This window comes from Desmodus rotundus, chromosome 9 (assembly GCF_022682495.2).
Source record: "Desmodus rotundus isolate HL8 chromosome 9, HLdesRot8A.1, whole genome shotgun sequence".
In the NCBI taxonomy this organism is placed as follows: domain Eukaryota; kingdom Metazoa; phylum Chordata; class Mammalia; order Chiroptera; family Phyllostomidae; genus Desmodus; species Desmodus rotundus.
In genome coordinates, this window is record NC_071395.1 from 38,686,558 (window position 1) to 38,709,781 (window position 23,224).

Genomic DNA, 23,224 nt, shown 5'->3' on the forward strand with positions numbered 1-23,224 from the left:
GGTCCAAATTCACCAGTTGCCTTGTTAAGAGACCACTATGTACAGGCACTGTTCTAACCCCTGTCCCCCCTCTCGCTGATTTACCCACATTGAGGGGGTGGGCACTATCTTTGATCGCCCCACTTCACAGAGGGGGAAGCTGGGACACTGAAAGGTTAAGCTGCTGGCTGGAGGAGATACAGATTTAGGTGCGACCCTGCAGCCCAACAGGCCTGCTGTGGTCCTACTATGTGCACTGCAGGGGCCTCTCCTGCCTGAACCGTGGGGTGGGCAAAAGCAGGTTTGCAGTTGTGAGTATATGAAACACGGTTTATTCTTGTATTCTTTATTAATGAATGTATTACAGCTGTAAGCCTACTTTTGCCCACTCCTGTGTGTATGTATACATATGTGTGTATGCATGTGCATACAGTTGCTGTTAATGAACTTGCAGAAGGTTCTACCGTCCACTAAAACTAACAATATTAACACAGTCCCCACACACATTACCTCAAGAACTCCCGTCTCCCCAGCCTTCCCAGGTGAGTCCTAATGTTGCCATTTCACAGATGTGGAAACTGAGTTCCAAGAGGTGCAGTCTGTGCTTGACCTTGGAAAGGAACCTCAACTGCTACATGAAGGCTGCAGGCAGGGCAGGGATAGGGGGCAGTCCGAGGAGAATGCTCAGAAGTACACTTTCGCATTTAAATGTCTGGATTGGGGATTCTGCCATCTGTGTTCCCAGCATTTTCTTCAGTGATCAAGTACCGCTCTATGTTGTGTTGGTGTTTGGGTTCCTGGACCCCTGCCTCCCCCTTTCATCCCGGGGTTTGAAGTGCCCACCACAGCTGCACAGTGGGGAGTTTCAAAAACATTTGTGAAGTGCTCAGGATGTGCTAAGTGCTGCCTGAATAACTGTCAGACACACGCGGGGAGGAGCACACTGGGACCACGGAGCGCGTGCTGCGGGTGCCCTGGACGAGTGGCCTCGCTCTGTGGGCCTCAGTCTTCTCCCCTGCGGTACAGGGAAATACCGGGGCTGCCGGCAGCTTTGGCGCCCTGGGAGTGGGGCAGCTGCCCTGAGTTAGTAACAGGGTGTCATTAGCCTCAGGATGTTCAGAGAAACTAGTAAAAATGGCCAAGCTTTCTAACGACGTCTTGGGGGCACATTTGAAAGGAAGTCAAAGCTCTGCTAAGTAACACTGTCCTTATGCCAACTGACCCTATGGGGTGGGCACTGCTAGGCCGCTTTACAGAGCAGGACAGCACAGGATGGAAGCAAGGGGCCATGGCCCCCTAGTCTGCGAGGTGGGAAGGAGGGCTTAGGCAGCTTCTGAGCCAGGCTGGGAGGACTGAGGGAGTGAACCTGGGAGGAGGAGAGTTAAGGCCAGGTGCCCTGAGGCCAAGGTTGTCAGGCACCCTGGGGGCTCAGACTGGGGGACCGCAGGTCTGTGCTTAATTATTCTAGAGGGAGAACAATGGAGCTTGAAGAAGTGGGCTTCTGGGCCAGATGGTCTGACTCCAAGCCATTCGCTGTGCCTCAGTTTCCCGATCTTTGAAATGGGCACGTGGCTAGGATTGATGGGAATCCGTGGACAACCGGAAGAGGCTGCAAGGGTTTATCTGGCCAGCCTGAGGTTCTTTCTAGACGAATTCCTCCTGGGATTCGGGGGAGACATAGGGGGGAGGCCAAAGCCACTCCCTACCCGGTTCCCCTTTGGTGCTGGCCAACGAAGAAAGAGCAGATTCTTAGACGCTCCTGGTTAGCTGCTGGGGTCCCTCCGGCCATTGGGGGCGTAGTCGTAGCCAAGCCCCTCTGCCCGGGCACTGCAGTCCCTGTCTGGCTCTCGGGGACCAAGGAGGAGAGGGTGCAGGAGACCCTTTTCCTGCCATGCACCCCGGGACGTACATCTTTAAGGGCTTTCCGCGCGCTGCGCGGCCTCTGCACACGTCACTGCTTCATTCTCCACCCCCCCCCCACCCCCTTGGCTCGTTTCTCCAACTTCCCGGCCAGCTCCGGGCGGGTTGGGGGGGGGTCATAAAAATCCACCTCCTGCCCCCAAAAGACCAGCAACAGCCTAGCGCCCCCTCCCCACCTGACTTGGACAGGCGGTCCTGGGGGACCCTCTGCAGTCTCATTGACTACGGCTGCGGGTCCCCATCCGGTGTCCCGAGCCCAGCGGCTAGAAATTCGTAATAATAGCAATAATGGGGTTCATGAGGCATGAGGGGAGCGGCTCTCCTTCCTCGTTCGCGCTCTTTTTTTCCCTCTTTTCTTTGAAAGTTGGATGTTGAGAAGTGGGAGGTTCGGGTGGGAGGAGAGAGAAATTGGGGGGAGGGAGGGGAGAGAAATTGGGGGGAAGGGAGGGGGAGGTTGCCAGAGGGAGGAGAGACAGAGACACTGAGACGGAGGAGGGGAGAGGGAGAGAGAAGGTGGGGGGCAGGAAAAGAAGAGAGGGAGTGAGAGACGCAGGAGAGAGGGAGGGAGAGAGCGGGAGGGAGGAGGGAGGGAGATCGAGGGAGGAGGCGGCTAGGAGCGCGCGCCGGCCGCGGCCGCGGGGGGGGGGGGGGGGGGGTTGGAAAAATGACTCAGTAAGTTCAGCGCGCCCGCTCCGGCCGGCCCTGCGCCTCCCGCCGCGCCCGGGATGTATTCGTCCCCGCTCTGCCTGACCCAGGTATGCCCCCCGCCCACGCCGCCCGCGCACCGGGTCCCGCGTTCCCCGCATCCCGGCCTCGGAGTTTGGAAGCCCGAGGAGGCGGGACGAAAAAGGCACGCGTCCTCCGGCGGCCCGGGCCGGGATGCCCCCCAACACGGACCAGGGGCCAGTGGGGGATGGGCTGGGCCGGGACCCTCCTCCTTCACCCCATATACTCACCCCGGATTCCAGCTCTGCCGCTCGACCCCCCTCCCCGCGACCAGGACCTCCCCCAGTCCCGGACGTTTGGGCGCGGGCTGCAGGTTCGCTCCCCCCCAAGGCAGGATGAGCTCCCCCATCCACTCGGGAAGGTCTGAGGGGCGCCTCCAAAGACAGGGTTCCGCCTGAACCCCGTGCCTGGACCGGGGACTACCTCTAAGAAGAATTGAGGGGGTCCTGGCTGGCTCCTGAGCTCCCCAGCACTCTTGGTGTGTTCCCGGGACCCTCTCCTCACCAAGGTTGCGCCCCGTCACTCCAGCCCCGGCTGCTTTTTCCCCCATTATTGGCCCACGTGTGCATGGAGGGGGGAGGGGGCGCGCGAACTTGGAGGTACCAGCGGTGGGGGGAGGGGTGCTCGACTTCCCGGCTCGGTCTCCCGCTCCCCCCCAACCCCGCGCCCCCACCACCATCCCGATGTTTTCGCCGCATCGATTTAGGGGTTATTGAGCCGCAGCCGGGAGGAGCCGAGAGGCCTGCACTCCGGGGTCGGGCTGGCACTGCGGTGCTGCTCACGCCCTTGCCCGCCAGCACCTGCCCCTGCCCCTGCCCCCTCCGTAGCCTCTCACCCTTGACCACACTCCCAGGCTAAGCCCTGGTACAAAGATGGGGTGGAGGGACGTCCCTTCCGCAGGCCGCACCGGGGACCGTCCCTGCTCCCTCCCAGACAACACCCACCCTTCTGTTGGTTCTACCTTCCAGCTTCGGGCCCACCCCAAGTCCTTGTGTGTCTGTAGGCCAATGGGGTTCAGGCCTCAGTTTCCCTTGAGGTGACACGGGGCTAAGGCAGTTTCTGGAGAGAGATGCAGTATGGCCTCCAAACTGTGAAGTGCGGTCCTGGGCGTCCTGAGGAGCAGTGTGGGAGAGCGCCGATGTCGGGTTTGGCCCCGGAGACTGTCAGTCTCTGCCAGGGGTCCCCCCCATTCGCGGTGGGACCTTCGTCACTGGCCTCCTCCAGCACCCGCTGAGGAGTTCCTGGCTTTAGGCAGAGGCAGTGAGGGCTGGTGCTGAGGGGGGTCTCAGGCTTATCCTGCCCACGACCTCCTGGATGACCTTGGGCAAGTCCCGGCCCCTCTGCAGGCCTCCATTTCCCTCTCTGAGCAACTTTTGGAGGGGGTCCCTCAAAGAGCCATCACTGGCCCATCTCAATCTCCCATTCGTCCTGAAGTTCCCCGATAACATCTAGGGTCCTAGTCTAGTAGCTGCGGGACGTTAGGCCTCCCCGGCTCAGGCCTAAGGGGGTGGGTGGCCTGGGTGGCTCTGGGTGCCCCTGCCCCCTCTGCCCTTCTTGCGCACTCCTAGACCCATGGCCCCCGGGGGAGGGGGTGGGGGGCAGGCAAAGGAAGGCTATTCCAGGCGAGGAGGTTGGAAGGCCGCCTGTTGTCACTGCGCCCTGGAATTCCCCCATCAGGACGCTGGGAGACAGGTCTCTATCCACGTTGCAGAGAGAGGGTGGCAGGGAGAACCAGAGCCCTGGCATCACCCGTGAACTTGGGCACTCACTGGGCATGGCTTTCCCCAGGGGCAGGGCAAGATCAGCCAGGTGACTCTCGTGAAGTCACAAAAATCAGGTTGCTGGGCGCAAGGGACCCGGAGACGAGGAGACAGACACAGGCAGAGAGAACCAGAGCGCTCCCTGCTGGGGTGGGGAGGGAGCGACCCCAGCGCAGGGGCTCCCCTCTTCTGTTCGTTCTCCCATGTGCCCCCCACCCTGGAAGGAAGCACCCCTGCCCCAAGCCTCAGTTTAATCCCTGTAGCTCCTTGCAGGCCCAGTGCGGTCTGGAGTCTCATGCTGGGGGACCTGGGAGGACCCTGACCGCCCCTGCAGGAACCCCGCCCCTGGTTGTCTGGTTCAGGCTCCCCAATCTGCCCCCACCCCATTTCTCTCTGTCTTTCTTTCTCCCTGTCTCTTTCCCTCCATCTCTGTTCTCCCTGTCTCTCTCTGCCTCTTTCTCTCCTTGTCATTTCGTCTGTCTCTGTCTCTGTCGTCCCTCTCTCCATCTCCACACCTCCGTTTCTCACTGTCTGTCCCCCGTTTCTGTGTCTCTCCTTGCCCCGTGTGTCTCTCCCTGTGTCTCTCTGTCTCGGGACCTCCATCTCCCCTCTTGACTTGACTAATTTTACAACCTGAGTCCGGCCTAAAATAGCTCGGTTTTAGCTGATGCGACTGATCTGACCCGGATCCTCCTAGGAGCTGAGACGGGTTCGGGGGCTGCAGCTCTGGCGGGAGCTGCCCTGTGCCCCCGGCCCTGCCCACCAAAGGGTGGTGGTGGGCCTGAAGTATTCTGGGAGCCCTGTCCTTGTTTCAATGGTGGTGACTCAAGCGCTTTTTCACTTTTACTCTTAAGAGGAACTGTGTGGAGCAGCCGTTACTTCCATAAATCCTGCCGGCGGGAAGGCCGGCCTCTCTGCGCTTGCCCCACTCTGGGCCTCCCTCCCTGCCTCCCTTATGCCTGCTGCCACCGCCACGTTAGTTATTCCGGGTTTGGGGCCAAATCTCTCTTGGCTGCAGTGCCCAGGATTCCCCGGGGCCACAGCCAGCAAGTGTAGCCGCCAGGGCCCCCTCCCTCATTCATTCATTCTTTCCTTCATTCCTTCACCTGGGTCCTTCTCTGGGAGGCACTCCCTTTACTGCCATTTCTCCAGCAGGGAGACTGAGGCTGGTAGAGGGCCCCACTTTTGTTTCTTTTAATAGATCTTTATTAAGCACCTCCCATGGGAGTGAGGGGGAGGCAAAATGCAGTGAGGTCTAGGCCTGGTGTGAGGGTCAGGCTTCCCCAGCGCCTCTGGGCTGGGAAGGGGGCCAAGACCAGAAAGGGCCAGGGCCTGCCCAGGACAGCACAGTGCAGCCGGTGCCTCTGGTTGGGTAGCCAGACCTAGGCGGGTGGGGTCTCCCTGTGTGCCCACTACACCCTGTAGAAGGCACCACCTCGCTCCAGGTCTTTGTCTCCCCCATTCTCTCCGCGTCTGTATCTCTCCCCCTCCCTTCTCCCTGCAGTGGAGGTGCCTCAGCACCAGGGCCCAGCGCCTTGTAAATCTCCAAGCTGGGATTCTGGCCTAGTCAGCATTCTCTGTTCTCGTTCTCTCTCTCTCCCTCTCTCTGTCCCTCTCTCTCTGTCTCTCTCCCCCCCTTCCCCTCCCCCTTCTCTTCTCCCCCTCCCTTCTTCTCCCTTTCCCTCTTCCTCCCTCCTTCCCTCCCTCCCTCCTTCATCTTATCTGTCTCTCTCCCTCTGTCTGTCACTTCTCTCTCTCTGCCTGAGCCTCCCTCCCTCCCTCCCCGTCTCAGGATAAAATGGATGGGAAATGCTGAGTCCTGGGGCCTCCTGCCCCAGGCAGCCCCTGCTCAGGCTCACACACCTGGGCTCATGCTGATCTGCAGTCGTAATGCACGGGCACCCCAACACTCCCATGCACACTCACACCACACCTGGGAGGACAGGACCCCCACCCAGATGCATCCGAAGATGGGGGGCGGGCCGCAGACACCTAGGGTGCCTCAGATCTGCATGCAAACCTTGCTCAGGAGGCTCAGAATGGAGTCCCCTTTCCAGTTGTGTGACTCTGGGTGGTGACGGAGCCCTCCCAGTGCAGTGAAGTGACCAGTGACCCTCAACTCCTCGGGCTGCCCGAGCATTCAGGGAAGCAGGACACCTCTGAGGTGCTGGGCACGGGGCCTGGCGCACAGTCGGCGTTCATAAATATTTGGATGGATGGATGGATGGATGGACAGACAGGGAACGGATGGATGGTTCTGCCAGTTGACAGAAGGCGCTTGAATCTCTCTGGGCCTCAGCCTCTCTCCCCGGGCTCCCCAGCGGGACACAGTTAGGCCTCCTCTGATTCTTTCCCCTTTTGTACAGTGACTGGGGTACAGTAGACAACAGATAATTGTGATAGCAGTGACCCCAGAAAAACGGGAGCTTTGACCCACGAGGGTCTTTCTGTTGACTGTTCCTCCCAGGCCAGCCCTGTCCAGGGCCTTCCCAAGCGTGGCCAGACCAGGTGGGTACCAGCAGCCTTTCTCAGCTGGGGTGTGCGAAGGGGGCCAACAGGCAAAGGATGAGATTGTTCCTTCACTGCTCTGGACTCTGGGGACACAGCAGTGAACAACACGGATCAAACCCCTCTCCTAAAGGGGCTGCACTCTGGGGGGCCGGCCGGGCAGGAAACAAGGGGACAGTGGAGGACAGTGCCCCCCCTCCCAGGAGGAGAAGGTGGTGCTGGCCTGTGGCCCAGGATGGAGCAGGGGAAGGGAGCCACACAGAGTTCAGAGAGACCATAGGAGAGCAGAGTGGGCGTTGCTGGGGAGCCCCAAGGGCCCAGCAGTGGGGCTGAGGAGTCAGGAGGCCCACAGTTACAGGGGCTCAGGTCCACGTCCCAGCTCTGCTCCTTCCTGGCTGTGCGACTTTGGACCAGTGGCTTCGACTCAGTGCCTCCGTCTCTCCTTCCAGACAGTGGGCACAGTAAATACTCAGCCTCCAAAAGGCACGACCTCCTGGACCCTGTCTCGAACACCACGCCTCTGGCTCAGCCCCCATGCTGTCCCTGGGGTACCAGACAAGAAGCCAGAGATCCCAGCTCACACTCCCTTGCCAGTTTGGTGCAGGGGGTTCACTCTCTGGTCTGTTCATCAAATTCCTCCCCATGGCCTGGCCAGTAAGGCTCTGCACAACCAGCCCCGGTCCCTTCCCTGCCCTCACCCCTCCGCTCTCCCTCTTGTTCACTCTGCTGTAGCTTCACCTGCCTCCTTGCTGTTCCCATAAAGCACTGGGCACGGCTCTGCCTCCAGGCCTTTGCATGTGCTGGTGCTGTTCTCTCCACTTGGAAAGCTGCTCTGATCGTCATCTTTCAGGTCTTCGTTCAAGTGTCCTCTCCTATGAGAGACCTCCCTATGCACCCCCAGCTCAGAAACAACCCCCAAGGGATTCCCTGGCCCCCTCAAACTCCTTTAACTTTCTTCACACCACTTTGTTCAACCTGACATTTTATTACGTACTTGTTGGTTTGTTTCATGTCCATTTCTGCCCCAGATGAGGATCTGGGTGAGGGCCGAATCCAGGTCACTGCTGGGTCTCCAGCACCGTGCATGGGGTTGGCACACAGCAGGAACTCCGTAAATGTTCATTGAACTACTGAATGACTCTCTCCCTCATTAGACAAGAGCTGTTCATAAGCTCCGATGCACCAAGCTTGTGGGGAGGAGATACCTTAGTTTAGGAACCCTAACCTGGTGCCAGATGGGTCTGCATTTGCATATAAGCTCTGTTGTCTGCCACTTCACCTGGGCTTAACTTGGAGAAGGGGACATTGAAATCAGGGCTTTGAAGGATGCATAGGAGTTCGGAATAAGCACTTAGGAGGTGGGTAACATGGTGACTGCTGAGTGAACGGAGGAGAGAGAATCCTTTCTGGAACACTTTTTGGTGGAAATTGGAGTTCCATGTGCTGGTTTGCCGCTCTGGACTCTGAGGGTGGTAGGGACACCACAGGGGCCCACCCCAGTGCACAGTTGTCCTGCCCATAGGGCCCAGCAAGGGCTCAGACCCAGGGGCCTACCTCCAAGCTGCTGCTGCCCTCTTCAGCCGGGAAGTCCCAGTGGGCCAAGTGGGGTTTCTGGGGAAGGCCTAGCCTTGTTCCCCTCCCTCTGCTCTCTAGTTACCAGGGCCATAGGCAAGCCCCCCAACAGGCCACAGTGTCCCATTTTACTAAATGAGAAACTAAGGCCCAAAGTGGAGCAGTGATTTGTTCCTGGGTCACATAGAAGGTGAAAATGGAGGCCAATATCACCCCACCTCATTCCCCTCTAGGGTCTGCCTAGCGATGAGCACCTCAGCCCTGGGACTTAAAGTTGGAGGAGGAGGAACAGCTGGACCCAGACCCCACAGCTTGTATGGTCCAAGCTAGGTCTGAGGGAACCCTGAGGAGAGCAGGAAATGAAGGAACACTGGAGATGGGGCTTTGAGGGATGTGTAGGAGTTTGGGAGGATTCTCAGTGTCTAGCTTGCCTTGGCTGTTTCCTTTGCCCTGTCAGCCACTGAGGACATTGGGAGGTGCCCGCGGAAGAGGGCTTGGTTGTTGCAGGTCTTATGGGACAAAGAGAGTGACTGGCCTGACCTCCCAGGGAGGACAAGGGAGGACGGGGCAGCAGGTCCATGACCCAGTTACAGACTGTTTGTCTTCCTTCCTCCAGGACCAGCTAGGGTCACTGGTGACGTGGGCTCCCACCCCTGCTCACCTCCCTGGCACCTCTCCCCAGAGAGGGGGTAGAGATCACAAAGGGGGAGGAGAGGGAAAGAGGGAAGGAGCTGGAAGAGGGGTGGGGGCTTAGAGAGGAGGAGCCCAGACCAAGAAAAAAATTGAGGGAAAGGGGCTCAAAAGTGGGGAGGTGCTCAGAAAGAAAGGCGGTCAAGGAGAGGAAGAATCTGGGGACTGTCGCCTGCCCCTGCTGGCTGACACCCCAGCTGCCTCTTCCCAGCTCCCTCTTATCAGGGCCCCAGTAATCACAAGAACTTGGGTGGCAGCCACAGCCCAACGTCCACGCCGTTGCCCTGGCATTCCCTCCACAGGGACAGCGACCTGTGCCTCTATTGATTCCCTGCCCCCCGCCCCCCAGTTTCTCTAGCCAGATGGCCTGGGCACTGGTCCCAGCTCTGCTGACCAGCTGTGTGACCCTGGACGAGTGGCTTCCATCTCTGGGTCTGGCAAGCCGAGTGGCATTCAAGCACAGGACAGGCAACTCGGGTTGGACAGGGACTGGCAGGGGATGGGCCCCTTCATCCTCCCTCTGCCTCAGCAGGTCAGCAGGGCAGGGGCAGCAGAAAAGGACCCAAGGTTCAGTCCCCGCCGCAGTTGTTCCAGTGACTCATGCTTCGGAGCACATTGGAGTGGGGAACTGGGCGCACAAGCTGAGCCCCGTTCCACCCCACCCTGGTGAGGGCAGAAGGCTATTTTCAGAGACTCAGTAATAAGTGAAATCTGAGGTCATCCCCCTCCCCCCTCAGCACCCCATGGCCAGAGATGGCTCAGAGGAAGATGAAGCACAGAGCAGGGAGGGCAAGCGGGTACCATGTGCATCCAGGTCTGGAGGTGCAACCGAGCCCGGCCACATCCACCTAGAAAGCAGACCAAGAGCCCACAGCGGCTGCTTCTCTCTCTCTGAGACCCAGCCTTGCGGAGAGCGGGCTATTCCAAAGAAGGGGCCTGGTGACTGTCGGCGGGGTGGGAGTCCTGGGTTCTTGCCCTCACACAGGCCCTGAGAATGGGACCTAGGCCAGGTCTCCGCCCCTCTGTGAGCCTCAGTTTCCACATCATGCAACATACAACAAAGCCTTAGGCCTCTTCCTGTGCCCCTGGAAGATCGCAAGCAACCAGAATAGTCGTAACAGCATCTATAATAATAGTACAGTGGAACTTCGGTTCTTGAACTTAATTCACGCCGGAAGGCTGTTGGAGAAGCAATTTGCTTGAAAACCGAATCCTTTTTTCCCATTAGAAATACAGTGTCAGCATGAAAGGGTTGTCGGATTGAGAACAGAAGTTCTGTTCCACAATCGAGACATTTTTTGTGAAGAACTTGGTCGAGAACCGAATTGTTCAAGATGGCAGACGTTCGAGAACCACGGTTTGACTGTAACAGCTAATGCAGCCTTTTGAGAACTGGGCAGATAATGGGGTTCATAAGCCAGGAAGAGGTATCACCCCATTCAAGAAGCCTAGCACAGCCCAGGCAAGAGTGGGGAGGTGGGACCGATGCTTCTCTTCTGTCTTCCTTTCTCCTTGAATGTCTCACTCTTGAGGCCGAGAATCCAAGTCCCGACATTCTGTGGACCATTTTCCTCACTAGAAAATGGAGAGAATGATGCAGCCCCCCCCCCCGCCCCCGCCCTCTGAGAAGGGGGTGGGGCCTCCCCTGTGGCTCTCCAAGGGGCCCTATTGGGGCTGCCGCTTCCACGGGGGCAGTCAGATGGGTGTGGGGTCCAGTCAAAGCCCCTCCTGACTGGGTCCCCTCTTACGACCTCTGTTTCCTTATTGGGGACCCAGCAACACCAATTAGGCGCGATGGGAGGGAGATGTTGAAGTCACAGCTCTGGCTAGGTCCCACCCTCCCTAGGCCTCCGTTTTACCATCTGTGGAATGGGTCTCTGGGGGACAGGGTGAGGTGAACTGGCCCTCAGGGGCCCCTCTCTAGCTCTGAACCTCCACAGCTGAGCTCCCCTGTCTGCAGTGTATTCCGGCTGGGTGTCTAGAGCCTCAGCTTTCCTGGCCCCTGCAATGGGCCTGTGCCAGAGGCCCCACACTTCCATCAGCCCCTGACATCCAGGGGTCCTAGTCTCGGTCTGTGGGCCTCAGCCAGTCCTGTCCGTACGTGTGATCTTTAGAAACAGCCTCTTGTCCTCATCTTTTCAACCAGTGCCGAGGACCAGTAGGGGCGGCCTTGGGCCCCCATCCGGCTCAGCGTCCTCTGCTGAGCAGTGGGGTCTGGGAATGGAGCCCCAGGCACTATTCTCCACTCCTGGTTTCTCCTGCAGTCGCTGAGCACCCACTGTGTGCTCAGCCCTGCTCTCGACCTTGGAGCCCTCACACAGCCTGGGGGCTCAGTGCCAGCCATCTCCTTTATCAATAAAGTTTTATTGGAATACCACTGTGCCAGTCATTAACATCTCACCTGTGTTGCACTTAACAGTGCAGAATGGAGTAGTGGCAGCTAAAATATTCGCTACCTGGTTCTTTATAGTACTTTCAAACCCCAGTTTTAGAAGGGAGAGAATGGACCCACGACATCCTCATTGTCCCAGTCTCAGTTTTCCCGTCTGTGCAATGGTCCCCATCCTCCTCTACCTGGAACCCTCAGCATGTCCTGTCTTGGGGTTCAAGACAGTCCTCCATGAGTGTGTTCCTTGGCCTGGGCTTTCCGTCTAGTCCAAGCCTCAATTTCCCCATGTGGACTGTCCTCCATGAACTTCTGCTGGGTCCCTTCCGTTTTCCTCAGGAGGTGGAGGGGTGTGGAGTGGCCCCCTGCCTACCTCTGCCCGGCCCTTCCCCCACTTACTGAGTTGCTTGGGGGTCCCCGGGCTTCAGTCTTCTGGTCTGGGCAATGGGTCCCCTTCCCCAGCACTTCCTGACTTCCCACCTCTCCCACCCGCCCACAGGATGAATTCCACCCATTCATCGAGGCGCTGCTGCCTCACGTGCGCGCCTTCGCCTATACCTGGTTCAACCTGCAGGCGCGGAAGCGCAAATACTTCAAGAAGCACGAGAAGCGGATGTCCAAGGACGAGGAGCGTGCAGTGAAGGACGAGCTGCTGGGAGAGAAGGCCGAAGTGAAGCAGAAGTGGGCATCGCGGCTGCTGGCCAAGCTGCGCAAGGACATCCGGCCCGAGTGCCGCGAGGACTTCGTGTTGGCCATCACCGGCAAGAAGGCACCGGGCTGCGTGCTCTCCAACCCTGACCAGAAGGGCAAGATGCGCCGCATCGACTGCCTGCGCCAGGCCGACAAGGTGTGGCGCCTGGACCTGGTCATGGTCATCCTCTTCAAGGGCATCCCCCTGGAGAGCACTGATGGCGAGCGACTGGTCAAGGCCGCGCAGTGCGGCCACCCAGTGCTCTGCGTGCAGCCGCACCACATCGGAGTGGCAGTCAAGGAGCTTGACCTCTACCTGGCCTACTTTGTGCGGGAGAGAGGTAAGCTGGGAGGAAATGGGGTGCACCGGTGTTCAAGGAGGAAGGTGGGCTACTGCACAGTTGTAGGGTCCAAGGGAGGAGCCAGCATATGTGAAGTCTGTTGTCCGAGGGAGGCGGCAGGCCGAGGGGAAGGGGAAGTCCCAGGGGGTCGGTGGGAGGAGCTATGAGGACAGGAGAGAGACTGATGGGAGACAGACAGATGGGAGATGAACAGTCTGATCCCTCTGGGGAAAGCTGGTAGAGCTCTGGAGTTGTATGCTGTGAACAATGGTTGATTGACTTTCAGACCTCCAGCAGAGGCTTGATGGGGCACACATTTGTGCTATGAGTGGGAAGCTGGGGTGCTGTGTGACTCTGGCTAGGTTACCACCCTCTCTGGTCCCCAGTGTCCCCAGCTTCAGCCCTTCCACCTGGGTGTTTGCTGGTTCTGTGGTTAAATGCCTGAGGTTGAGACCAACAGAGGGTTTTTTTTGGCGGGGGGGATCCATGCCAGCTTCCTGGAAGAGGAGGTGTGGCTGAGCTGAGCTCTGCAGGATGGCTGGGCATTGACTGGTGTGGAGGTATCCCAGGTGGTCAGCAGTCTAGATGGAAATGTGGATGCCAGATGTGTTATCCACCCTCCCGAGATCACAGGTGCTGCTGGCTAAACCAGGGCCACTGTTTGCTGCCTGTGTGTCTGTGTTCCAAATGCAGCTTTGGACATGTCACTGTACTGTGCCTCAGTTTCCCCCTTTGTACAAGGGGGATAATGGCCGTGTTGACTCTTTGCAATGGTATCCTTAGATGAGGCCGTGGAGCTCCAGGTCTCCAAGGTGTGTAGGAAGAAGAGCCAGGTAGAATTTCCCAGCCTTGACCTTGATTTCTTGACCTTGACCCCACCGCCCCTGCCCCACCCCCAGCAATTCTCCACAAGCCCACTGGGGCTGGCAGTGAAGCAGTGCTGGGGGGGCGTGGAGGCACAGAAGTGGAGGAAGTGACTGTCTCAGGCAGAGGGCAGAGGGCAGGGGCTGCCTTGGCTCATTACCATGCAGGTCCAGGTCTCCCCCTCCACATTCATCCTCTGCACCCAGCCCCACCCCCACCTCCTCGGAGCTGAGCTGATAAAATTTTGAAGCAGAGTTTTCTGCCAGCGTCAGCACAATCTCTGGGCGCCTCCCCTCCCCCACGTACCCCCTCCCCCCTCGGCTCAGCAGGCAAGCTAGGCCTCCAGGCCTCCCCAGACACCTTCAAGCCCCACTGCTAGCCTTTGCCGGCCAGTCTGGTCAACCTCTTTGAATGAGGGCCAGGAAAGGTCAAGGCTGCACCCTCCCCTGCTTCCAGCCCACTCCATCACCCCAGGGGAATCCCTGCTTGCTCTGGGCCCAGCTGGCCTGGAGTGAGGGTGGCGTGTGAGAGCGGGGCCTGGATTCCGGCCCTAACCCAGCTGCCTGCTGGCTGATCCGGACAATCGCTTCACTTCTCTGTGCCTCGTTTTCTTGTCCGCAAATTGGGAAGCTCGGAAGTAGCTGCCTGTAGGAGTGCTGGGTGCACATGGTTGTTGAAGACAAGTGCCAGGCGCAGGGCTAGGGCTCCATGGATGGCTACTGTGCATCCTTCCTCTTTAGGGTTACAATGTCCTGCCTCCAGGCTTTGGCCTGTGCTGTTCCCTCTGCCTGGAACGCCTTTCCCATAAGGAAAACTCCTACTTATGCTTCAAAACTCCACCTCCTAGCTCCACTTTCTCTGTCAGGCATTGCTTTCTGAGGGCTCAGCGATTTTTTTCCATTCTCACAGCAGCCCTATGAGTCAGGAATCATTGTTATGCCTGCTTCACAGAAAAGGAAACAGAAGCCCAAAGAAGGGACTTCCCAAGGTTACACAGCCCAGAGAGGGCACAGGTGGGATCTGGACACAGGCAGCTGCTGAGCTGACACCCCCACCCTGCCCCACCTCCAGCCTTCCATACCCAGAGGCAGAAAGGGCTGAAAGGAAATGGTCATTGGCAGTTTTTAGTATGGGCAGCCAGTCATCACAGCTTGGCCACCTCCAGGCTTCGTCTGTGCCCTAGGCTTCCGGCAATCCAGGCCTCATCCAGGGTCCCTGGACCAAAGCTGCCTTCCAGGACCCTCTGCTGAGCCCCAGCTCCCTGCCACCTGTCCCAGGACCCTTGTTCTCGTTCTGGGACAGAGTCAGGTCTGTTCTTGGCCAGGCTGATGTCAGTCCGATGGCAGAGAGAACCAGCCACCACCTCCCCGCTCGCACCCGTGGGTTCCGGGGCTGGAGGGGGTGGGTCCCAGCCCGGGCCAGAGCAATGTCCACTTACTCAGTCTTACTGGGAGCTGTGGAATTGATGAGGGGCAAAGGACAGGCCTCTTTGGGCCTCTGGAGGGGCGCAGGGTAGATGTTGAGGGGAACACCTGCTGTACAGCTGAAAGGAGGGATCACCACCAACATCAGGACCGGGGCCTCAGAACCGACGGAAGGACAGACATACTCACACAGAGAGGCAGACAGAAACCTGGAGAGACAGAGGGACCCAGAGACACAGAGAGACTCAGAGGCACCGCAGCACCTGCCCTTTCACCCTTGGCCTTTCCCTGTCCTTGAACAAGGCCCAGCTCCTCCCTGCTAGCCTCTCCACCTCTCCCAAGGGGCGTTAGGTGGATTGGTGGGGCCACGCCCCAAAGGGGAATCCAAGGCCTCCACCCTTGGGTTTATTCTGGGGGGTGTAGAGGTGGAGACCAGCCAGGAGAAGGTCCCTTTAGTACTGGAGCTGTCAGAGCCTAGGGCACCTCTTGGAGCCCAATTTGGCTGCCCCAGGCATCCATCTGGCGCCACTGTGGCCATGGGGCCTGGTTCCAGGCTTGGACATGGTGTGTGCCCCGTGGCCAACCTAGGGGACCACTGGCAGTACTGTGATGAGGGGGTGATGCGAGGAAGGGTGATGTCAGGGAAACGAAGCAGGGGAGGGGTGTGGAGAGGGACCAGGGGGGGCACTCTAGACTGGAAGGGAACACTTGGAGGAGGTGACTTTTGAGATGAGTCCTAAAGGAGATGAAGGAGGCGTAAAGGGACTGAATGAGAATGCGCCAGACAGGGCACAGCCAGTGCAAAGGCCCTGGGGCTGGACTGGCCCAGAGGCTGCAGGGTGTATTGGAGAGGGAGGTGATGAGGATGGTGGGAGGCCAGGAGTGGGTGTGCCTGGCGCTCTTCAGCCTGCCTTGCATTTGGGAAGGCTCCTGGAGGAAACAGGGCCCAGAGAGGGAAGCCGCCTGCCCAGCCCTGAAGCCCAGCCAGGCTTCCCTGCCCCCTCTGGCGGCCTGAGAAACCTGAAGCTGGTGGGCGCAGTGCCAGGGGTGGGCAGGGGAGGGGCTGCCTGGCCTGCCCGCTCCGGGCAGCTGCCAGCCCGCCCCAGCTACCAGCCCAGCTGGTGCCCATTTGCTGACGCTGCCGTGGGCCAGCCTCCTGCTCCCGCCTCATGTGGTGCCAGCCTCCCTGAATCGTGCTGTGGGCAGGGGCCAGCTCGGGAGGCTCAAAGTGGAGAGGGGCTGCCCAGGGTGCCCCAAGGAGGGGGGCAGGAGAAACTGGAGGGCTCCCACCCCTCCTAGATGGAACCAGGAAGCAATAATAACAACAAAGTGAACAGTGACTGCGGACGCGAGTGCCCACTGAGCGCCCTGTTCTGAGCCCATTCCGCGTCGCAACAGGTTCAGTTCTCTCCGCCGCCCTGGGAGGAAGGGGCCTTCTCCCATGTTTTCTATAAGGAAACAGAGGTTCAGAAATGGTCAGGCACTTGCCCAAAGTCACACAGATTGTAAGAGGCAGAGCAGAAGTAGAACCCATGGACTTTGAGTCCTCAAAACTCCTAAAAGAAAAAAACTAAAAAACACTTTTGAGGTTATCAGGTGGGTCCTCCCCCCATCGTACGGATGACGCAGAGAGCAGGTGCTGAGCACCCTGTGGACAAATGAAGGAGGAGGGCTGAACCCTATTAAAGGGCCTGCTGTGCCCAGACCTGGGGCCAAGGTCTCCATGAAGGGCACCCTGGGCTGGGATGGCAGGAGACAGGGCTGCCACCTGGAGCCAGGGGGCCTGGGTTGGCCACAGCTCTGCCCCTGGCTTGCTGTGTGACATAAGGCAAAGATCTGCCCTCTCTGGTCTAGGGTTGGAGGTTGGGGGGAGCTGAGAGCAAGGAGGTCAGCCTGTGAGCCACAGAGAGAAGCAAGCCAGGCCCTGACTGAGGGTCTCCCTGTCTTCTGGCCCCCGTTAATCTTCCTCCCAGCACTGGGTGCTGCGCTGGGGAGACAGAGGGGTGCACAGGAGGGTGCGTGAGGGTGCCTGTTTCTCTGCATAACGGACACAACTCGTGTCCGTACTTGCTCCAGACTGTGTGAGATACATCCCCCTTTCTGAGCCCCAGTTTTTCCACTTGTAAAATGGGGTGAGTACTGACTGTGTTCACTGAATGGAGGGCTCCGAGTCAGTGATCCCAGAAAAGCACACAGGAGGCGCTGCATAAATGCTCAGGCCCTGCCTGGAGCCTCTCCCAGCCGCAGGACACAGAGAGGAGACCTCAGTTCTGCTCTGAGACCCTGAGCCTCATTCTGCCCACAGTGAACCCCCAGAAGCACCTGTGACGCAGGACAGGTACCTTGTCACCTCTCCGGGTCCCTGGATGGTGGAGGGGTGAGGGGCCCCGGGCAGCCTGGATTTTCCCAGGGCCAGGCAGCCAGGTGTGCCAGCCGTCTGTCTGTGCAAGGAAGGCGGCTGCGCGAGTGCAAGGCCCAGACGCCAGCTGACGTGTATTTATAGTGATGGCGAAAGGCCTCTGGGCTCATGGTCAGCGGCCAAGAGGGACTAACAGGTGAGGATATCGCTAACGCAGCAGGCCACCCAGAGCCCACAGTGGGAGCTGGGAAGTGAGGGGCTGTGAGTGGACTTAATGCCACAGAACTGTGCACTTACAAATGGCTAGAGTGGTAAATTTTATGTTATCGTGATTATAGCACAATTTAAAAAGTTATTTGTTTTTTAATCAAAATACTAGATACTGGTGCCTCTGTGTGCGTGTAATGATAAATAACTCATAGATGGAATATCAGCGATGGTAATATAGTAAGTTATTACTATCACAACCATTGGTATCATCATCCTGAGGTTCTAGGCCCAGCTCTGCCCTCGTGCCCACTGGGGAGCCTTGGGCAAGTTAGTGCTCATCTCTGGGCTTCTACTTTTGCGAAATCAGCACAGGGAGTATCCAGAGAAGGGAATGCAGATAGCATCTAAGGGAAAGAAGCCTCTTAGCACGTGGCGAGTGCTCAGGGGTGGGAGCTCTCGGTGAGTAAGTCCTCCTGCTGCAGACGCCCCTGCGCGTGTGCCTGGGTCACATGTGTGCAACCTAGTGCAGGGGCGCCGCGGCAGCCCACGAGGGTGCCCTGTCCACACCGGCGGGGCCCGGCCCTTGGAGGAGCCAGCAGAAGTGGAAGGCATCACATTGCACCTGTGGCGGCCATCCTGGCGTGGCGGGGCTGCAGTTGGCGCCCTGGCCCGGCGCCCGGGGAGTTAAGGGGTAGCTGAGGGCAACTAGGGACATCTCTGGGCCCCCCCTCCTCAGGCAGCTGCCAGGACAGCCCCCTCCCTCCAGCTGGGTGTGGGCAGGAAGTCACAGATGGTTAGGGTTGGCAAGGGATAAGGGAGGGGGCACTTGGGGACATGGATGTCTTGTCCACATGGGGAAACCGAGGCCCAGAGAGGGGCAGGGCACTGCCAAAGGTTACCCAATTAAGGCCCTTCCTTTGGTCCTTCTGACCCATCTTCTGTCCCAGGCCAATTTGTGGGGTGCCGGGGCAGGGAAAGGAGGGGCACTCGTTCCTCAGAGTAAATGGCTCGCAGGGGGAAAGGGTTTTGGGGCTGGGCAGGGGGGACTGTAGGGTGCCAGAGCTGAGGCAGCTTCTAGAACCGCCAGGGTATGAGGTCCGGAATTCCCAAGGCCCATGTTCTAGAATTGCCAGCGCTGGGGTCTTTGCCCTGCAGGTGATTCTAGAATTCTCCTCGGTGAGCTTCAGAACAGCACTGTCCAGGAGAAGTACAATGCAAGCCGCATACTTGAGCACTTTTTCTGGTATCCATACTTACAAGTGTGAACCTGCAGGGGAAATTCGTTTTAACAACCTATTCTGTTTAACCCAGGACATCCAAAATAGTGCCATTTTGACACATAGTCCATATAAAACAGTTACGAGCTGTTTGGCATTCTTCGTCTGTCCGAAGTCTGAGAGATCCAGTGTGTGCCTCACACTCACCCCTGCGTTCCGGCTGGCCACGCTTCAGGCACTTGGCTCCACGTGTGGCCAGCGGCTGCCATGTTGGGAATCTCAGCTGTAGAACGTCTGAGTTCTAGAGTGTTCCGAGGCATATCTCAAATCTCCCAAGTTGAGCTATGAGGGTGCAAGGAGTAGATTCTAGAAGGTCTCGCCTTGGGGCTTTTGAATACAGAACGACAGGGTCTCCCCGTCAGCGCTGCCCGCGTTGAGGCAGGGTCACCTGTGGTGGGGGAGGGGACCGGCCTGGGCACTGTGGGGGGTTGAGCAGCATTCCTGGCTCAATGTCAGGCGCATGTGACAACTAAAAATGTCTGTGGACATCACCCAGCACCCTTGGGAGCAGAGTCCCCCCAGTGAGAACAAGTGTACTAAGGGAAGCCTCAGAATTCTTAGAAGTTAGGTTATTTCATCACCCAGGAAATGGTTCTAGAATCTCGCAAGCTGTGTCATTGATCTAGAATTCCTCATGTGTATTCTTTACCACCCAGGAGCAGGATCCAGAATTTCCTGAGCTGGGTTTCTGGGTGTCTAAGAAGCAAAGTCTAGAATTTTTTGCATTGGGCTTTTGCTCAGCAGCAGCCGAGCTCCAGAATTTTGCAAGTTGGGTTCTAGAACATCCTGGGGTTGGTCCTATCATTCTTCAAGACAGGTTTTTAACCGCCTGGGAACAGCTTTCACATCTTCCAAGCCAGGTTCTCGAGAATGTGAGGGGAGATTCTCAAAGGCCCAAATCCGTCATCAGTTACCTAATGCAGTATAGTTTTAGCGATATCCAAGAAACCCTTGTATTCTGGACCATTAACGCCTGGGTGCAGAATTCCTCACACTGGGTTTTTGCACGCCCAGGGACTGGCTCTGGGATTTTCTTGAGCTGGTGTGCAGAATATCCAGGAAGCAGGTTCTAGAATTCTTGCAGTCAGGGATCCAGAAAGTTCAGGTCAGAGTCGAATAAGCCTGTCCTCAGACATCGGTGACTGAGTAGACTGTTCCAGAAGACCTGCTTTCCGAGGGGGAAGGGGGTCGATTTTAGTTCCTCTGAGGCTCTGTCCAGACTGGCTGAGGCAGTAGCTGCCCTCTTGGGGGCCGCCAGCTGAACGCGGGCCCCCGTGTGGGGTGAGGTGTTTGGGAGCAGGTGGTGGGAGCATGGGGTTGTGAGAACGTGGATAAGAGTCTGGACTTTATTTAATCCCTAGTAAATGTCTGTTGTTTATTGGATGTGGGACACAGAACCCTGGCTGTGTTTCCAGTGGCTGTTGTGGGGCCATGGGCGCTTAGTAGGTCCTCAGTCGAAGGCTGTAGCTGTAATAGGTGACGCTGACATCTGGCGGGAGGCAGGGGTTGTCTGCCTGTGTGCGTGGGTGCTGGGGGCGCTTACAGGGAACTGCCGGCGTATCGAGGGCTTACCTAGTTAGACTCTCAGTAAGTGTCAGGAATGTTTAGCACCATTTCATTTCACCATAATTCCACCAAGGTAGGGATGATCATTAACTGCATTTAACCAATGGAGAAATTGAGTCCCAGAGAGTTAAAGCCACTGGCCCAAGGTTGCACAGCAAAGAGGCAGGGTCAACATTCCAACCCAAGTCTGACATCTCTGAGGGCCCACATTCCCCTAGAAAGGGGTATTTTGGTGTGCATCAGGGACCTGCCCAGAATGTCCCAGGAGTGCCCCTTGGAACTAGAGTGCAGCTGGATCAAGGAGTACCTTTGAGAGTCACAGCTTGCCTGGGGGGTTGGGGGAACCTCAGACCCTCAACCTGAGAGAACCAGGGTGGCTGAGGTGCACCCTAGGCCTCTGTCTCTCCTCCTGTCTCTCTTTCTCTCCCAGTCCCTGTCTCTGCTCTGCCCACCCCTAGTCTCTCCCTGCCTTTGTCGGTCTCCTCGCAGCCTCCCACCCCAGCCTGTGGGCTGCCCGGAGGCAGCAGCAGCAGCTGAATGGGCCCCTTGTTCCTGACCACACCCGCCCCTGGGGTCACCCCGGGACAAGTCCTGGCAGCCTGCTGCCTTAAAGGGCCAGCTTCCAGAGAGAAGGGGGAGGAGAGGGACCGCCTCTACACCCAAGCCCCACCCCTCCCAAAGATGGAAAAACTGTTGTGCAGGGTGGGGTGGGAGGGCACCACACCCAGACACCCCCAACTCCATGTGGTCAGAGGGTTGGACCCCAGGCTGGGTAGGCCTAGCTGGGGGAGGAGACAGTGCACACATGGAAGGGCTTGGATTTGACCTTGGACGTATCCCTTCTCCCCTCTGTGCCTTGGTTTCCCCATCTGTGTCTGAGGGTCCTCGTGCTGTCCCCCAGGGTTTGGGGGGCAGATGAGATAGTATCTGGTACACAGGTTTGCTACACAGTCGGCATTCCCCCCGTGCGCATTGTGCAATTAATCACACTGCGCCTGCTGGCGGGGCGCCTCGTGAGCGGCATTCACCTGTGGACAGGGCACAACCGCTTTTCTCTGTGCCGCAGTTTCCTCAAAGGTAGAATGAGTTCAACCAGCAAGGATGAAGCCGGTTAACAGAATTAAAAGGTTTAGAGCAGGGCTCAGCACCAAGTTTAGGGCTTCATTTATTGAGCGCCTACTTGTATGTAGCACGTGTGGCCCCTGGATTCCCCCTCCAGGCCTTGCTGAGAAAGGCCCTCTCCGCAGCCTTGCTCTAGAGGGAGGACTGAGAGGTTAAGGTTAGGGCTGAGGCTCCACACAGCCCAGATTTCACCCCAGCTCCACCACCTCCACCCTCCACTCCCCGCTGTGCAGCTCCAGGCTGCTCACTTGCCCTCTCTGGACCTCAGTTTCACCTTCAGAGCAATGGGAATAGCCCCTGTCCATTGGCACACTGGAAGCCTTTCACTTTCTCCCACCCAGAGGATGCCGTGTCTGGGAGTCAAGACGTCCCCCAGGCCGGAGCTGCACCTAGTGGCCACTCTGGGTGGCCTCAGCTCTCCCGTGCCCCAGGCCAGCCCCACAGACAGCCTGGGACAGGTTGCTGCCGGATGGACAAGCCTGTTCCCTGCTTTCTTATGTAATCAGGTTATGCAAGGGCAGCTGGCCTGCTTACATAAAAGGAGGCGGGCCAGAGCCCGGCAGGGGAAGGGGAGGCTCTTAAAGGGACCCGACTCCCCCAAGTCTCCCTTTCAGGGCCAGCGTGAACCCACAGAGGGAAGCCTTATAAACCCTGGCCAATTCGGCACTCACTGATGCCATCATGGTCGTCATCATTGTTACAGTCATTGAGGTGTGTTGTCACACTATTTTTCCCCAATGGCAGTGAGACAGTCAAGTGGCTTCCCCTACTCTGTTTATAGGGCTCAGTTAATCCCTTTTCTCCCCGAATCCCAGTTTTCCCATCTGAACCATGGGGGGCTGTCAGCGAAGAAAGGTAGTGGGGCATAATGGTGTCCTGCCTCTGCCATCTGCTCGCCACATGACCTCAGGCCAGTGGTATCCCTCTCTGGGCCTCAGTTTCCCCACCTGTAAAATATGCCTACCTCGTGGGGCTGCTGAAGGGGACATGAGTGGAACCACGCAACAGAGTTAAGACAGCACTGGGCGCGCATGCTCAGTGCTCAGCCAGTAGGACCACTGTGTTGTCAATAAACATTGATTAAGCACTTACTGTGTGCCAAGCACTTTTCTAGGTCCTGGGGACACCACAGTAAACACGACAGACAAAAACCCAGCCGTCATGGGGCTCACAGTTTGTTGGGGTAAATGAGCGAAGAGCAAGAAATAAATGAATAAGAAACTAACATCAGTTCATGATAAAGGCTATGGGGAAATATAAAGGAAGGCAAGGGAACAGAGAGTGATGGGCTCTTTGGGGGAGGTCTGTCTGCGGACTTGACATTGCAGCTGAGACTTGAGGGTTGAGGAGGAACCAGCTGTGTGAAGAATTAGGGGAAGGGCATTCCAGGCAGAGGGCACAGCCTGTGTAAATGTCCCGGGGCAGGACCTGACTTGGTATGTTGGAGGAACAGCAAGGAGAGGAAGCCCATGTGGCTGGAGCAGAATGAGCAAGGAAGAGGGAGTTAGGTGAGGGCAGGGAGGTCATGGGGCCAGGGAGGACTCAGGCCCTTACCCAAGGGAGGTGGGAGCCCTGGGGGCTATGCACAGAGAAGGGACTGGACCTAACTCAGGTGCTCACAGGCGCCCTCTGGCCATGGCAGAAAGGACAGACGTGGGGGATGTGGATGGGAGTTCAGAGACCCAGGCTGGGGCCCCTGCACTGATTCAGGCCAGCGATTATGGGGGCCTGCCAGGAAGAGGCAGATTCCAGAAGTGTGAGCATTTGGTGGCGGTTGTCAGTCTTGACCTAGTGGGAGAGTGCCAGTCAGTCACCCAAATCACATAGCTC

General features: G+C 57.9%; 1 protein-coding gene across 5 annotated transcripts in view; it reads left to right on the forward strand.

Moving 5' to 3' along the window:
* NFIC (nuclear factor I C) overlaps positions 1-23,224 on the forward strand; it is a 67,741-nt gene that overhangs the window by 4,057 nt on the left and 40,460 nt on the right. For 3 of the 5 annotated variants that reach the window (XM_053930489.1, XM_053930490.1, XM_053930491.1), the window contains exons 1-2: positions 2,509-2,654; positions 12,041-12,572. In XM_053930489.1, coding sequence (XP_053786464.1) covers positions 2,625-2,654; positions 12,041-12,572 — 562 coding nt within the window. In that variant the 5' untranslated portion in view covers positions 2,509-2,624. Of the gene's footprint in view, positions 1-2,508; positions 2,655-12,040; positions 12,573-23,224 lie in introns of those variants that run through there. The other 2 variants (XM_024569231.4, XM_024569232.4) reach the window with 1 other exon arrangement.